The sequence below is a fragment of the Bufo bufo genome, chromosome 1 (assembly GCF_905171765.1).
Source record: "Bufo bufo chromosome 1, aBufBuf1.1, whole genome shotgun sequence".
NCBI classification, from domain to species: domain Eukaryota; kingdom Metazoa; phylum Chordata; class Amphibia; order Anura; family Bufonidae; genus Bufo; species Bufo bufo.
The window spans coordinates 52,423,843-52,441,957 of record NC_053389.1 but is presented as its reverse complement, the minus strand read 5'-3'; the positions used below and the strand labels follow the sequence as shown (position 1 = coordinate 52,441,957).

Genomic DNA, 18,115 nt, shown 5'->3' with positions numbered 1-18,115 from the left:
CTTGGGGTGATTGGTTTCATAATAGATTTTTGGCAGCAAATCCCCCAAATATTTATTTTTACAGTATATAATCTATAAATTCATCAGCCACTGTCAGTGAATGGCCTGTCAGTAAAGTAATAACGGTCTCCTTGAGATCACGGGTGGCCATTTTTATTATATCTATTCACTGTATAGCACTCTACGTAACATATCTGGACATAAGGAAATACTTTTTAAAACCATTTATGTGTAACACGTCCATAATTCACATGAAACAGGTAAAATCCATGTTCAGTACACAAAACAAAGTCTATGGTGGAAATAAAAAATAATAATTAAAAGTATCTTCTAGACAATAAAATGCTTTACACTAACATTGCAGCTAAAAAAAATGTACATATACTTATCATAAGCTACTGTGCAAAACCCACGGTGTAACTACAATACATACAGTATTTACAGAACAGCTTCAGGCATACGACAACTTACACTTGGAGAGTAACATCATCCAACAAAAATATATATTTATATATATAACTATAAATATATATATAAATATCTGTAAAACTATACAAAGAAATGTGTCTCTGTGGGTAGACGGGGAAGTGAGCCTGAAGCTGCATGAGATAAAATGCTTCATCTTCTACCACTATTAGGAAGAAACACAAGCACATGAAACAGGTAAAATCCATGTTCAGTGCACAAAACAAAGTCTATGGTGGAAATCAAATAAAAAATTAATTTAAAAGTATCTTCTAGACAATAAAATGCTTTACACTAACATTGCAGCTAAAAAAAAATTGACCTATACGTATCATAAGCTACTGTGCAAAACCCACGGTGTAACTACAATACATACAGTAACGATATATCTGTAAAACTATACAAAGAAATGTGTCTCTGTGGGTAGATGGGGAAGAGAGTCTGAAGCTGCGTGAGATAAAATGCTTCATCTTCGACCGCTATTAGGAAGAAACGCAAGCATACGGTTAAGGCGAATTCTCTACCTGTCCAGCCTATATCTGGACTGATCATGGTCACTGTAAAGCTGGAGTCATGGAACACCCACAGCGGGGTCACAGCCTTTGTAACATCATCAGTGCTGCTGTCATTATCCCCGAAGCTTACCCCTTGCTGTCTTTCTCAGTGCTGGGTAACCTCGCCCAACAGTGTGTAGAAGAATAATCAGTGCATTTCAAATGAGGGTCTGTTCCAGCTTCAACTTCTAGGACCAGGTGAATGGGATCATCATTCTGTCTGCTGTTTAGTTCTAACATAAATAGCCCTATTAATTGCCACGATAAAGAATACTGTGTACCTAACAGCCTGTGCAATGATGAAACACAACTGGAATGGCAAAAAGGTTATACAACCTGTACCATGTGAATTTGCACATAGGTGTCAGCTGAAAAACCTGATTCTAGAGTAAAATAATCTAATGGAAGTGAAATCTGGAAGTCAGTACAGGCACTGGAGACTTGAAGAATGGGCAAAAAACAAGAAGGTCAGACATGTGTAGTAAGACAGCGACTATACACATAGAGCGCCTCTAATAGTCTATATTGTTTCTTACATCATCTGAAGGCACAAACATTGAGAACTCTCATATTCTAATTTAAGATCTTTCTCTATGTGTTTGTACTTGCTGCAGCCTCTTCCTCCATGTGTCTATACTCTCTGCAGCCTCTACTCCATAACCAGTAATGCCACCATATAGTGTTATTATTCTCTGCAGCCTCTATGCTTCTCCTCTCCTCTACAGTCACAGAAAAGATTTAAAAAAAAAAAATACAGTATGTAAACAAGAGTCCATGATGGGTTTGATGAACACACCTCTGCTCGCTTAGCGTTGTAGGTCTGAAAGCTCACGCTGATTATAAAATAATCTATTATAAAAAGGAAATCATATTTAAGTATTTATATATTTAAAAAAAAAAGAGCTTCCATCCTTCATCTCTCCACATACAAGTAAGAAACCTGCAAAGAAACACTAGAGTATGAACAGCTACCCTGTGGTTATTCAAGAAGGTTTGAAATGCAGCGAGCGGTGTTTGGAAATGGTTTGCTGCCTAGCAGTGCCTCCCTGAGGTAGTGGGAAAACATCAGGAAGAGGCATTATTATTATGCCCAACAAAATTTAGACAGAGCGACCTCTTCCCTCTCCCTGTCCTCACCCTAAGTCCCCCTGCACCAGCAGAATGGACATGGGCAGAGAAGGAGAGGGAAGTGACAAGAGGTAGGTATTAAAGGTGCGCGGTTACACTTGGGAATCTCCCAGACTGTGGAATTCTTCTGGAGAATTGTGCTTGTCAGGATTTCTCTCCCCGCCCTGCCTGAAGTCAGAAGCAATCTCATCAAAGGTGCGGCCCTTTGTCTCAGGCACTTTGAAGAATGTAAAGATGAAGAAGAAGATGAGAAGGACTGTAAAGATAACGAAGACATAGGCGCCACAGAGTTTCTGCAAAGGAAACAAGACACAAAGTTAGATGCAAGAAAGAGACCATTATTTCTTAAAAGTAAAGCCATTAGATATGAGTACTCACCTCTACATACTGAAAGCCCATTCCCACAATAAAGTTGGAAGTCCAGTTGGAAAGGCCAGCAACTGCAATAGCCGCAGGACGAGGACCCTGACTGAAAAGCTCAGCGACAATGAACCAAGGGATTGGTCCTGGTCCAACTTCAAAGAATGCCACAAAACCAAAAATGGCCACAATGCTGAGGTAGGACATCTCTGGCACACGCTCCTGTTGGTGGTAGACAAGACGATCAGATGAAGAATCTTGTACACATATTCATTAGCATGCCTTTATGTGGACTCAAGCCTTTTATTGAATCATCTCACTTACCAGTAATACAAGAGCGACAGTCATCAATATAGCACATCCAGCCATGCCACCCAATCCAATAAGATGAAGGGTACGTCGTCCAGCCCGCTCAACCACAAACAGCTGCAAGACAAGAACAGTAAATTACAGACCGTGATTTATATAATGAAAACATAAAGGCGTAGAAAGTTGCATTATGCCATACAACAAAGACTCATGATTAGTAGTTTCATGAACCGATTTAACATTGTACTCACCGAAACAACAGTAAATGCTGTGTTGACAATTCCGGCACCAATGGTGGCGTAAATTGGCTGCTGAACCTGGGCTTTTTCGAATATCATAGTAGAGTAGTAGAAAACCTAAAGGGATGAATAGATGGTATTTATTGCCTGGCACAACTTAAGGGTTATGCTAGAACAGGTAAGATTCCAGAGAGGGAGGTGTGAGAACAATTTAAGGTACTTTTTGCTGCCATGTTTTTATTTTTTGCCTAAAAGTGCAGTTGTGTCAGAGATGGACATCTTAAGGTACCAAAGTTATTTATCAGACTTACCGCATTAATTCCAGAGAGTTGTTGAGACAGCTGTAGAACAATAGCAATATAAATTGGCTGACGATACAGAGGTGAGCGGAACAGCTCAAATATAGTGACCTTCTTCTCCCTCATCATCTGACGACTCTCTTCTTTCATCTCTTGAAGGTCAGCGGTTACATCTGTGGTGCCACGAAGTTTTTTCAGGACTGTGGAAGATGAAATGAGGCATGGTCAGGCGTGACACACATAAATTTATGTTATGGAATATGACCGCTTAAAAGGATACACAGGAAAATCATGAGCTTATAGGTACTTACCACTTTTGGCTTTGTCTTCTTCATTACGATTGATGAGCAAAAATCGAGGACTTTCAGGACAGAACGGTAGTGCTGCTGATTGCACAAGGGCAGGTACAAAGATGCAGCCGAGAAGAAGTGGCCATAAACTGTCATTACCCATGATTGGTTCCAATCCGAATATCTGTGCAGAGAATTGGAAATGTTAAGTTCTCCTGGATGGAGTGAGGATTGAACTACAACTGACAGCGGTGCAGGTACTTACTTGAGCTATGAGGATTCCAACCACAACTCCCAGCTGGTGCAGTGTTCCCAGGGCCCCACGAAGAGATGTAGGGGCCACTTCACCGACATACATAGGCACAAATCCAGTAGTAAGACCACTGTAGAGACCAATTATAAACCGGCCAATAATCAGCATCTCAAATGAGTATGCCATCTTGGAAAAGCCCATAAAAATAGCAGCAATAAAAGCGAGGATGTTGGCCATCAACATGGAATTACGCCTACAGACAGGAGTAGAAAAATAAATACAAATCAGGCATGCCTTGGAGGATATTTAACACATACTGTTGCTATCTTGAAACATGCAGCACAACTGGTTTGATAATGGCGAATGACTGAATACAATAATATTCCTGACATTACTGCCTAAATATTAATCTTCCTGCTTCTGTGATTTTAATAATAATCCAAAACCCCAGGAATATGCCCCAGAAGAGCATGTATCCTAAATGAGAATTATATTGATAAGCCAGTGTTCTTGGATCCATTTCAGTCTTAAGTTGTGGTAAGGGATCAATCACTAACCCTGCCAGATCCATTTCTGCTAAGTTAGGATAACCCACTTTATTAAAGGGGCATTCCAATTTCAGTAATTGATGGTATATCTCTGTGATATGCCACCAATGTCAGAGGCCCATTCTATCTCCGGAAGAAGCCTCCCAACGTAAAGGAGAGTGCACCACGCAAGTGTGGCCACCCTCCTTTCACCGCTATGGGAGTTCTGAAAAATTGCTGAGCATGTTCGCTTGGCTATTTTCGGAACTGGCATAGCAGTGAATGGAGGGGGGCCCCGTTCTGGAGATAGGAGCAGGTCCCAGAGGTGGGACCCACACTTCTCTGACATTGATGGCATATGGGTATAATCCTTTAAGTCTTTTGAACTAATTAGGATTGCAGTGTAGCTTTTACATGACGATCTGAATGTCTGCGAGAAGACTGGAGTGAGGACTAACCTGCCAAATCTGTTGACAAAAAGACCAACAGAAAATGAGCCAATCATGCCACCGACTGAGAAGATGGCCACAGACAAGGACCACAGGGAGGTCAGGCTGGCTTCTTGGATTGGCTCCCCATACCGCGTTAACCACGTCTCATTGTAAAACTTCTCAATGACCTGTAACAAAGACGAGAATCGTGAGGATTATTACAGAGAGGAAAAGGGCGCCCCACTATGTATTCAGAATTTAATCTAAGTTATGGTGCATTATGATCTCACACCTGAACTGTACAATGTGTATACTGATACTTCAGTACAGCCGAAAGACCTGTTCTCATTATACTCCTCCATTGTACAAGTCCAGCAGGTGTCCCTGTTTCGGCTTTTTCCATGTCCTGCCTCTCCGAGGCTCAGATCCTGTTACTCACTTGAGGTAAACGTAAGCAAGCCAAGCAATTGTCACCTGATCCGCCCTACGCCGGGGGTGAGCGAGTGCATGCTGTCAGGCACAAATTCCTGCTCTGTACACAATGCCGACTGAGGAGGGTGTGTAGGGCTGCGGGCAGGCGATTGGCTGACACGGGCAGGCTGCCACAATGTCAAGAACCCACACTGTGCCCAAAATACCTGCTAAATGTCACCCTGAAAAATCGGTGTGCACCAGCAGAAGTCATCATTCTGACCTTTAACGTCGGGCGCAAGACTATTCGCTGGAACTGGGCACATATAACTGGACGCCAACTATCAAGAGATTTGTGTAAAATAAAAAATACCACCAGTTACCAAGCTTAAAGGGATATTAAGCATTACAGTGATAAATGTCAAGCCAACGGAGCCCTCATCCAGTAGGGGTTAATTCTAGAGCTGCTGATCACAGTGACTCAGCAGACTGTCCCTGCGCCTACACTGGGTTCCTGGCACACAAGGAGACAATCAGTACAGGCCAGACACATTGCGTCTATTGAAGCGAAGTAGTGTCGTGTGCTTAGGCTGGCCTTGTGTTGGCAGCTGTGCCATCCTGACATAATGGAGAAAAGCTGCCGGGCGAGATGGTAGCGGGCATCCGTCCGCCCTTTTGTGCAGTGCACATTTTGGTGGATGCTTAATAATCTGGAAAGCCTTTCACAGGAATGAGTTAATAATTAACAGGCTGGGATCTGAACGGGAATGCCAAGAAAATAATATAAAAAGTTATGTAACAGTCGGCGGCGGCATTGCCCTGAGGGGCCACCGAGGTTCAGGTGTTTTATAAGGATACCCACAAAGAACTGACAACGTGCCCGACCTTGTGATACATGTGATCTACAGGGGCGAGTTTTGTCCGGTTCACAAGACGGGCACAAAGGCTGGTTATGCTTTACAAGTTGAGTTCAGAGCTACCTACATCCGCCCTAATCTGCCTCTGTCACGCTATGGGCATGGAATAACCGGGACAACCATAACAATAACAGTGGCACTGCCAAAGTATGAAGTCTAAAAAAGTATGAAGAGGTCCAGTGGAGGGACCTGTGATAAATGTATATTAAGGGTGGGGGTCCCCTGCATTAAAGTGGTTTTCCAGGTTTTTAATCCTTCATGATAGGTCATCGGTATCAGATCGACTAGGGTCTGACTCCCGGCACCCCCCTCTGATAAGCTGGTCGAGGAGGCTGTGGCACTCTGAATTCGCCAAAAATACAGATGACGTCTGTGTGCATTCCGTATTTTGCGGAACGGAACAGCCGGCCCCTAATAGAACAGTCTTATCCTTGTCCGTAATGCGGACAATAATAGGACATGTTCTATTTTTTTCTGGAACGGAAATACGGACATATGGAGACAAGGTACCTTCCATTTTTTTTGCGGACCCATTGAAATGAATTGTTCCGTATACGGTCTGCAAAAAACCCCAGAAAGGACAGGGAATGAAAATACGTTTGTGTGCATGAGGCCTAAGAGTGAGAAGTGGATAAAATTTGGAGCAGGTCTTGGTGTAAAGAGAACCCTGCTGGGTGTACCGCTATACAACTACCAATGGTGATGTAACCTGCATGAGAAGGCCGGCTTCTCCGCAGCCCAGATGTGGTGGAGATGCTTTCCTAGGTGACAAGGAGATGCCGTTTCAGTACCAGGTCCTCCTCCTACGTTTCAACCTCCAAACGTTTCATCCCAGTCCTTGGTGACTCTACAGGAATATGACGTAAAGAAGCACGCATTTCTTCTCCATGACTGTCTGGAATGTCCTTCATGTCCTAATTTTCCTGGGCCATTAACGGAGATTCCAGCAGGAGTGTGGTTAATGACACTTCTGCCGGATACACGTTAATCTTCCTAATGAGATGTGCTATATTAGGCTCGGCTTGTCCATATCTCGCAGGCCAGCTTGTCTGTGTTTACACCCGCCTCTCACGAAATGATTGACTACAGGCTTCAATGGAAGCTGTGCCGTCGTTCACCCCAAATGACCCAGTTATCTGCAGAGGCCCAGGGACAAAGTGATGGCACCGCTATTAGTGGTGACAAGATGGGGACCTATGGGGAGGGGACTATCCATGTTCTGGTGGAGTCGTCACAGTGGGTCACCCTCTTTCTTACCTTCTGTGGTGCATTGATGACTCCAGTGTTGTAACCAAACTGTAAGGATCCAAGGACAGCGACACTCACAGCAATCATCAACTGCCACGTCATCTGTGGAAAAGACAAAAGACATAGGTGACAATGTGCACAAGCAGCCATGATAACTCGGTGCGAGAGTGTGATCGGAGCAGGTTCTGGGGCCGTGTACCCCCGAAATAACACTCAGTCTTACTATAACGCATCTATAATAGACTAATAACTAAACGGTTGTATTACCTTTATATAATGGATAGGATCTCTGTACTTCTGTATAGTACATAGGGATAATGCAGTACCTCTGTATAGTACATAGGGATAATGCAGTACCTCTGTATAGTACATAGGGATAATGCTTTACCTCTGTATAGTACATAGGGATAATGCTTTACTTCTGTATAGTACATAGGGATAATGCTTTACTTCTGTATAGTACATAGGGATTATGCAGTACCTCTGTATAGTACATAGGGATAATGCAGTACCTCTGTATAGTACATAGGGATAATGCAGTACCTCTGTATAGTACATAGGGATAATGCAGTACCTCTGTATAGTACATAGGGATAATGCAGTACCTCTGTATAGTACATAGGGATAATGCAGTACCTCTGTATAGTACATAGGGATAATGCATTACCTCTGTATAGTACATAGGGATAATGCAGTACCTCTGTATAGTACATAGGGATAATGCAGTACCTCTGTATAGTACATAGGGATAATGCAGTACCTCTGTATAGTACATAGGGATAATGCAGTACCTCTGTATAGTACATAGGGATAATGCTTTACTTCTGTATAGTACATAGGGATAATGCTTTACTTCTGTATAGTACATAGGGATTATGCAGTACCTCTGTATAGTACATAGGGATAATGCTTTACTTCTGTATAGTACATGAGGATAATGCTTTACTTCTGTATAGTACATGAGGATAATGCTTTACTTCTGTATAGTACATAGGGATAATGCTTTACTTCTGTATAGTACATAGGGATAATGCTTTACTTCTGTATAGTACATGAGGATAATGCTTTACTTCTGTATAGTACATGAGGATAATGCTTTACTTCTGTATAGTACATAGGGATTATGCTTTACTTCTGTATAGTACATAGGGATTATGCAGTACCTCTGTATAGTACATGAGGATAATGCTTTACTTCTGTATAGTACATAGGGATTATGCAGTACCTCTGTATAGTACATGAGGATAATGCTTTACTTCTGTATAGTTCATAGGGATAATGTGTGTAGAACAAAAGGATGTGTTGTACCTCTTTATATTAGATAAGGATGTTGCAGTACCTCTATATACTATATGAGGCTGATGCAGTATCTCTGTATAGTACATGAGGATGATGCAGTACCTCTGTACAGTACATGAGGATGATGCAGTACCTCTGTACAGTACATGAGGATGATGCAGTACCTCGGTATAGTACATGAGGATAATGCAGTACCTCTGTAAAGTACATTAGGATGATACAGTACCTCTGTACAGTACATTAGGATGATGCAGTACCTCTGTACAGTACATTAGGATGATGAAGTACCTCTGTACAGTACATTAGGATGATGCGGTACCTCTGTACAGTACATTAGGATGATGCAGTACCTCTGTACAGTACATTAGGATGATGCGGTACCTCTGTAAAGTACATTAGGATGATGCAGTACCTCTGTACAGTACATTAGGATGATGCAGTACCTCTGTACAGTACATTAGGATGATGAAGTACCTCTGTACAGTACATTAGGATGATGCGGTACCTCTGTACAGTACATTAGGATGATGCAGTACCTCTGTACAGTACATTAGGATGATGAAGTACCTCTGTACAGTACATTAGGATGATGCAGTACCTCTGTACAGTACATTAGGATGATGCAGTACCTCTGTACAGTACATTAGGATGATGCGGTACCTCTGTACAGTACATTAGGATGATGAAGTACCTCTGTACAGTACATTAGGATGATGCGGTACCTCTGTACAGTACATTAGGATGATGCAGTACCTCTGTACAGTACATTAGGATGATGCGGTACCTCTGTACAGTACATTAGGATGATGCGGTACCTCTGTACAGTACATTAGGATGATGCGGTACCTCTGTACAGTACATTAGGATGATGCAGTACCTCTGTACTGTACATTAGGATGATGCGGTACCTCTGTACAGTACATTAGGATGATGCATTACCTCTGTTGCTGTATGGTGCATAGTTTACACCATCTTCGTACTGTACTATGTTATCATCTAGTACAATATTATTTGATTTGTGTCAATGAGTTTTATTAAAGGGCTTCTGCAGTTTTTTTTAAACTGATGATCACTTGAATGGAGCTTAGCCAGCACCTCTGCCTTCTCAGACTGCTGATCGGCGGACCCCTGCCGATCAGATGCTGATGATCTATCTAGAGGATAAAAAAAAACTGCAGAACCCCTTTAAAGTCATTTGCTGCAGATGGGATTTCACTGCTGAAACAAGGATCAGACAGACTGTACAAGGAAGAAGCGAACCAAGCACCTGCAGACTGCAGAATCCCCCCTCGTTCCCCTATACAAAAAGTGGATCTAAATTCAGCGAGTTTCCCAGTGAATATTGCACGCAATGAGCTGTGGTTGCCATGTGATTACAGTATTGAGCAGCACTGAGAGTACCTCTGTTCCCACCGCTGCTGCAGGGAGGCTCGTAAAGCACCAGAAAGCTGCTTGTCCAGATCCCCACTTGGCAGCTTTGGCTCATATTTGTACAATCACCGGTTTGTTTGGGGTCTGATGAGCACAGGAGGTGAAGCCTGTTTACCATGCTTCTCAATGGATCGATTCTTTCCAAAAACAACAAACGCACCTCAGCTGAGAAAGCTCCTAGTGTTTCCTAAGCTGCTTTAAGACCTTCCTGGGGGACCAAGGGCAAAGACGTGAGGAGGGGAGGGATCTTGCGGCAACTCAAGTCCTAAACCCTGTTTGAAGAAGATAGCTGATCACCTCAAGCTGACAGCCCCTCACATTCCATTGCTGGCCAGGGAGGCAGCCGTAGGGTTTTCAGAGGTAACCGCCAGTAATTGGGCATTGGGATACTCAATGCTAATCGTACAATCCACATCTCTCTATACCATGAATGCTTCTTCTTATTAAAGCGCTATTCATTCCATGGGGTGCACATACATAATACAAAAAACAATTACCATAAGCTTGAACAAGAGGAGTTACAAACTGGTCGGACCCTGCCCGCGAGGACTTACAATCTACAAGTGTAGACAGGTCCAGAACATGGTGATGTTAGGGGGAGGACCCAGATATAGCATTTGCAAAGTCTCCTGGGCCTCTTAACTTGGTGAAACATTCATGTACATATTACTTCTTCACAAAAGCTAGAAGTATAGACCCATCCAGCAGTCTAGATAGCTTTAAAATCAACTTTTTTGAGTCTTCTAATGGAACGCCAGATGATATATACTGGCCGTGAGAAGCATACCCGAGTCATATCTCCGAGTCATGTCCAAAAAATACATGGATATTTGAGGACAGCTTTGTAAAAGTTAGGTATGATTTGCCTGGGGTGCAAAGGGTTAAATGTCAACCAGGATGATGATGCCCTGATAGGACACCTTGTAAGTGGACACTCCAGGAGCACAAAGAGCAACAATATTCTCACAGTCCACAATCCGTTCCCCGTCACGCTATTTTCTCCACCGCCATTTTCTGCAGGATGGATATTACAAGAAGAGTAAAGAATCTTTGATGGTTGATCTTGTGGTTTAAAGATCTTTCAGCTAAAGGAAGTGAGCAGTAACAAAGACTCTGCAGTTGCAATGTCGTTAGCTGGGGGGGGGGGGGGGGGGGTGTATGGGTAAAGAACAAATGTAAAGGTTCCAGTGCTGCTGTGCTCCTCTGTGCTGCTCTCGTAATCGCTGCAATATGGATCGCCTGACATGCAGAACAATAAATTGCAAAAACGGTCAGCACCTGACTTCCAGTTCGTTGGCACAGGAAAGCAATCACTCCAATGGAAATATAGCAAAAAATCCCAGCGGACGCTCTTCGTCTTCAAAACAATATGTATCTGTATTGATGAAATAAAGAAAGAGATATTTTGAAGACGAAGAGCGTCCGCTGGGATTTTTTGACATGCAGAACAGACCTGTATCATAGGACCTACACCCTTGTCTGGAAACACACAGGCCAATAGTCACTAATCCAAAAACAGGCTTCCAGTGAATGTTAAACATCGTTCATCCTTCGCTCTGTGTGAGCGGACATGTATAGCCAGGTATGGGCTGCCATTTGCATAGCTTTATCTGCATTCACCAGATGATCCGTTGTTCCTCCATCAACCTACTTCTATCTCAAGGCTGCCATACACTTCCAATGGCTATCAACCGAACAATCGTTTGTCCGAAAGCCGTCTTTCCTGACTTCCCCCATGCACATCTATGTTCGTCTCAGCCAAACGTGTATGTGCATTCAAAGGGGAGCAAGGAGAAAGCAGCTGCCAGACACCTCTGTGATGGTTTATGTCCCGGACGAAAAAAAGGATGGGGCGAAAATATTCACTTCGCCTGATCCTTCCTTCTCTTTGCTGTTTGCACTGCACCATCTGCTGCCCAGAAACGATAATTTACTTGCAACGGTCATTTCACCCAATGAACAAGCAAAGTGCTTAGTACCTTTAGACCAGCAGATTGATCGCAGGAACGTTCATTCATGATAATTTGCCCGAATATCGCCACGTCTGAATCCACGTTTAAAGACGACACCGGAAGGCATGGTGATAAACTGTAGCTTGGGCTGGTTTTGAACAGTGTGACACTAAAGGTGTATTTACAGGACCCGATTTTTGGGCAGATTATTGGGAACGACCATTCCTGCGAATGCTCGTTCCTGACAATCTGCCCATCTAAATGTGCCGCCGATCATCCGATGAACTAGCGAAACGCTCGTTCATTGGGTGATGCTCTCATTCGTGCAGGCACATGAATCATTCTTTCCGGGCAGCAGATCGTACCGTCTAAACAGCGATCTGCTGCCCAAAAGTAATTATTCTGTATGGTGATGAGTGATCGCAATAGCCATCCCTTGTCCTTATACTGTGGAGGAGATCGCTGCATGTAAATGCGGCAGTCTCCTTCACTGAACAAGCAGCCGACTGTCAGGAATGAACGCTTCCTTCCCAACAATCGGCTGTAACTTCGGGACGTGTAAACCCGCCTTTTACATATTTCCTCCTTGTCACCGTCTCCGTGCAGTAAAACAAACCACCAGGAAATGCAACGTATACGCACTGAGGCGGTGGCTGTACACTTAAAGGACAATGTCCTGTTTCCAATGTAACCTGTGACTTTAAGGTCATTATTTCCAGCTGATATTCTCTTCAGGCCCGGCTGCTATTTAATTCTGCTTCATTAGGGCACAGCTGTGACAAATCAATGACTCCAAATTGGTTGTCTATGAGAGTTTAGGGTTGCCTAAATCATCTGACCACATAGATACCGGGGGAATAAGTCCTTACAAATGGGATGAAGCACCACTTCACATTAGTGTATCGTATAGATCCCATAAACTTACCCCTGCTCCCTCAAATGTGATTCAAGGTAGAATAAGACACTAAAGGCAACCATACACATTAGCCAGGGGCGTAGCTAAAAGCTCATGGGCCATGGTGCAAGGGTTCAGCTCGGGCCCCCTCGGCACCTTGACCTTACCCCTTCCCACCAGCCGAGGTGTAACTTGACCAGCAGGCACTTTCTATAATACTGGTGTCTTCTTATGCGGCACAAGGGTCTTTGGGCCCCCTCAGGCTCCTGGGCCCGGTAGCGACTGCTACCTCTGCACCCCCTATAGCTACACCCCTAACATTAGCGTATTGTCAGCCGAACGCACAGAAAGTGGATTCGGACTATAGTCTAATGCAGTGGTCCTCAACTCCAGTCCTCAGGTCCCACCTGCCGGTCATGTTTTCAGGATTTCCTTAGTATTGAGCAGCTGATATAATTAGTGTCCATCCATCAGGACTTACCACAGGTATTCATTCTACAGTGGGATACTCCTAAATCCTGACCGGCAAGTGGGCCCTGAGGACTGGAGTTGGGGAACCCTGGTCTAATGTGTGTGGGACGCTCCCAACTCTTCCTTCGAGGGGAAGAAAAGGATTTTTCCCGATATTTTTGTTCTCCCAGGAGATAAGCTACACCACAGATGTCTCTATTGTCGTCTGGGTGCGGTCCTGTCTATGATCACCTAACTCAAGAACAAACTGTCGAGCTGGATTTTCAGGTCTTCTCACATGACAAACATCTAACAAAATCCGCCAGTTAGATGTTCTATAACTGATTGTAATGTTATTACATAGACACAGCAAGTTATAAAACCATTGAGATGTAGTAAACATGAATACAATGCACATGGATTATAGATAAATCTCTGTGGGCCTGTGCCTATACAGTGCGCATAATATTAACCAGATGTGGACGTGATCCTGTAATGTGATGCACAGAGAATATAGTGAGCTTCATCTGCTTCTCATATTGCCACATCGAAAAATCCAGTCTTTCAGGGAATTGCCTCATTTCCTCAGCAGCCCGAACACGAAGGCTCGTCTCGCTCAGCCAATAGATGGCAAGCTCCTAGGACACACCTATTTAGCAAACGTATACTGTATGAGTCACCTTTGCCCTACTAAGCTGCTGCCTGTCGTCATTCTGCTTTTCTTCCACCCTTTCCTCATTTCAAGGCCTCCGGAAGTCTATGCCAAGCAACGCTCACACTACCTGGAACATGGATGCCACCGGCTTTTAGCACACGTGGTGCCCATAAGTGTCAGTGACCATGACTATTGCATCATCTGTCTCTATAACCCTACATGTATATATAAAAGACACCAAGAAGAAGGGTAACAGCTGCAGTGGTCATCAGGGGGCATAACGAGGACCACCATGACCACTTTCAGTAGCATGAATATGAGAAGCTTAGGATTCTGTTGCACGGAGAGAACGCACACAGTGACGTCACTGTGGTGACATAATGTGCGCAGTCATAACGTTCACGTTGATGTCACACTACATCGCTATAGTACAATAATACACATGGTGACATACAGAAATAAATCATTGATGTCACAGCACAGAAATAATGCATTCTTCTATTGTCCATGTATATGATGCACATGAGTGAAGATGGACCCCCTCAGTGGGGCCCTAGAACGTCTGCTATGCCTGTTTCTCTAGTAGTTATGCCCAAGGTGGTCAATCTGTCTCTTTATGTTTGTAGAATTACCATGGCGTGTGAGGGATAGCCATGTTGGGTGCAGGGGATATAACGTATGGGCCCCTCGGGTCTCTACAACCTAAAAAAAAACCTCTGTGGTACCAGTGGGCAATGCAGAGGGGCCTGCGCCCCCCATACCTCATCATACAGTGCCTCCTTATTATGCTGCATGTACATCCTACAGTGCAACCTCCTTATATAGGAAATACCATGACATGTTGGGCCCAGGAGCATCAGCTACCCCCCCTGGGAATTAAAGCAATGTATATAGAGAACTATGGAATATATATTTCTGAAGAAATGTGAAGAAAATCAAATCTCAAACAAAATACAATTTTAACACTTTCTGCATGCATTACAATACAGAATAGATCATGCCCGTATGGTAGCAACATGTGCCATTCTATCAAAAATTCTCTCATCTGTTTTATCTATCTACCCCTTCCCCCAACCCGACCCAATGGTTATATAATTGTGTACCCTCTCCTACTGTGTCCTTCTCCCATAGCATGTAGATTGTGAGCCCTCGCGGGCAGGGCCCTCTCTCCTCCTGTACCAGTCTGTAACCCGTCTTGTTCATGATTAGTGTATTATGTATGTATACCTCTTCTTATATGTACAGCGTTATGGAATGAATAAATAATAATAACTGTCCAAGGCGTTGATATTTGACGGGGCCAGACTAGGTCGGTGTACTGCTGTTTGGGCTACTGTTGATGGAGGAGATGCTTTCCATTGAAGAGATGCAACTGGTTTATGGACACTTATTTTTAGGCAAAACATCATGGGGAAAAATTATGCAAATTAGCTCTCCTCCAAAAAATAGAAAACTCTCACATCTGCCAAATCAGAAGCTCATCCAAAAGAAAAAGGAGAACCTATCTGCAGACAACATTTTTGGGGTTCTTGCTTCCAGTACTACAGAGCAGGGTGCTGGTTGATGGTAGAGAACATCTCAAAACTTTAATTTGGAGAATGCTGCTTCAGTGTCAACCCCTGTCCTTCTGTGCACATCACACCTAGAATGTCCTGCTCCTGATGATTCATACTTTGCCATTCTCCTGTGGGGAAAGTCCTACAATGATGTCTACCCAGAACCATGGAGGACAGAGAAGACACAGCCATAGTGAGAGCTCCTCCTTTTCCTCCAGATCTCCAGGCCAGGAATGTCCTTGTAAGTAAACACAGGCAGCAGGGCTTCCAAGCCGGGGGAGGGGATGATGGAGGAAAAGTCTGACTCTGATACGGCCTTCAGGATGTTTAGAGTGTTAATTTGCAGATGGACTCCACTTCCATAAAGAACATCCAGAGGGTACAGAAAATCAACCCAAATCTGTTGTGAGAAGATACAAACACTGCAATTACTTGCTCTAAGTTTGGAAAAGGTCAATGCTTAGTGACCTTTGACCCGCCTCCAGCTGTTCTTTGGGGCAGAGGGAATAGTTTGACCGCCCTTCCCCCCCCCCCCTTCCCAAACCTACAAATCTTTCATTCCTGACCGTGAATCTTTAGAACATTAGGAGAAAGGTCACAAAACTAGGGGCCGCCTCAGCTCTACATTACGATAATTACAATTTAGGAGAAGTTTCAACGAAAGCCAAAAAATATATATATTTTCAGTATAGAGAAAACCAGCCGTATGAAGCAAACGCGGAATATTTAGTGTTAAATTCATTGTGGCCTCTTACGATTTCCGAATGAAATGATGGCCATATTTCTGTCCAGCTGTAGAGGAGTGACCACAAGTGACTTCAGCGACAGAAACTGGACACTACCCGTCTAGACAATTATTATTATGTGTCCACAACCCTAACCAAGCAAGGGTTAAACCATCACCACTGCCCCTGTCCAGCAGACTACCTCCGAAAACCTCTTGCCTCTCATCGTGATGAACTGCCCCTCACCAAAATATAGTAACCAAGTGGTGACGTGCCATATACAGGGTTAGCACAGTTTCTTACCTTGCCCCCAGACTCCATGGCGCCCCCGCGTGGTATATCCCAGGCAGTGCTGTATAATAATCCTGATTCTGTGCTGTGTTGTCTCTCTTTCTCTGTCTCTCTCTGGATACAACGTGTCAGCCTCTGTCTCTGTAGACAGTGTAGAAGTCTATCTCTATGGATGCGATGTAGCAGTCTTTCTCTGTGAATACAATGTAGCAGTCTCTTCCTGGGCTCGCTTCTGGCACTGGGAGTTATATAGAGAGGTGTGTGCCACCAGCTGCCCTGTTTATTGGCTGCCCCAGCCTGACGTCACGCAGGAGCAGTACACACCCCCACACACACACACACACACCCCCACCGCCTGCACACACTCCCCCCACCCCCACCGCCTGCACACACTGTATACCTTGTATTTGTACACCCAGCACAGCGCTGCACTGTACCAGATATACATCCAGCTGTATACAAAGTACTGTGTATATCCAGAACTGTGTACGGCACTGTACGAGGCAGACCGTAATCCCTAACTGTGGTCACACTGCATACCGGCATACTGTATACCCTGCGCTGCTCACACTGTATAATCTAACCTACTCTGTACAAGATGTAGCCAAGCCTGTACACAGTGTATATATATACCCTGTACTGTATACCGGGCAATATCCATGATCTATAATCACTGTATACACACTGTAGGCACAAAACCGTACATTGCATGTCTGTCGATATACGGTGAAACCTCTACGATGGCCGTATACAGATGTAGCAGGGTTAACACACAAACTCTTAACTCAAATTTCTTAACTCATCGCGTTATCTTGAAACAAAAGCCATTGAAAACCAATCGAAGGTGTTTGCTCAATGCATTTAGTTTAGATAACACGTCTCATAAAGCATGAGTGTTAGAGGGAACCTGTCACCTGGATTTTGTGTATAGAGCTGAGAACATGGGTTGCTAGATGGCCGCTAGCACATCTGCAATACCCAGTTCCTATAGCTCTGTGTGCTTTTATTGTGTAAAAAAAAACTATTTGATACATATGCAAATTAACCAGAGATGATTCCTGTCCCTGACTCCTCTCACCTACAGGACTCATCTCAGGTTAATTTGCATATGTATCAAATAGTTTTTTTTACACAATAAAAGCACACAGAGCTATGGGGACTGGGTATTGTGGATGTGCTAGCGGCCATCTAGCAACCCATGTCCTCAGCTCTATACACAAAATCCCGGTGACAGGTTTCCTTTAACTCTCCTACATCCATACATTAATGTCAGCCAAACGCACCAATTTTGTCACCATCTAATGTTTATGGGGGCTTCCCAACTCTCTCCCAACAGCAGATAAAGGGGAGGGGAAGGATCGGGTATTTTTAATTTTTTTTTTCCACATGCCCGATTCTTTTGTTCCCGGGGAGGTAACCGTCCTCAGAGG

At 43.8% G+C, this 18,115-nt stretch overlaps 1 protein-coding gene across 1 annotated transcript; it reads right to left on the bottom strand.

Moving 5' to 3' along the window:
* Positions 1-683: 683 nt before the first annotated feature.
* Positions 684-16,910, bottom strand: SLC2A1 (solute carrier family 2 member 1). The gene is made up of 10 exons (XM_040423957.1): positions 16,698-16,910; positions 7,441-7,533; positions 4,883-5,043; positions 3,910-4,150; positions 3,666-3,828; positions 3,367-3,554; positions 3,068-3,172; positions 2,832-2,933; positions 2,526-2,729; positions 684-2,440 (listed from the first exon to the last, which is right to left on the bottom strand). Exons 1-10 carry the CDS (start codon positions 16,713-16,715, stop codon positions 2,240-2,242), a joined length of 1,476 nt encoding a protein of 491 aa, XP_040279891.1. The 5' UTR covers positions 16,716-16,910; the 3' UTR covers positions 684-2,239.
* Between the last annotated feature and the right edge of the window lie 1,205 nt (positions 16,911-18,115).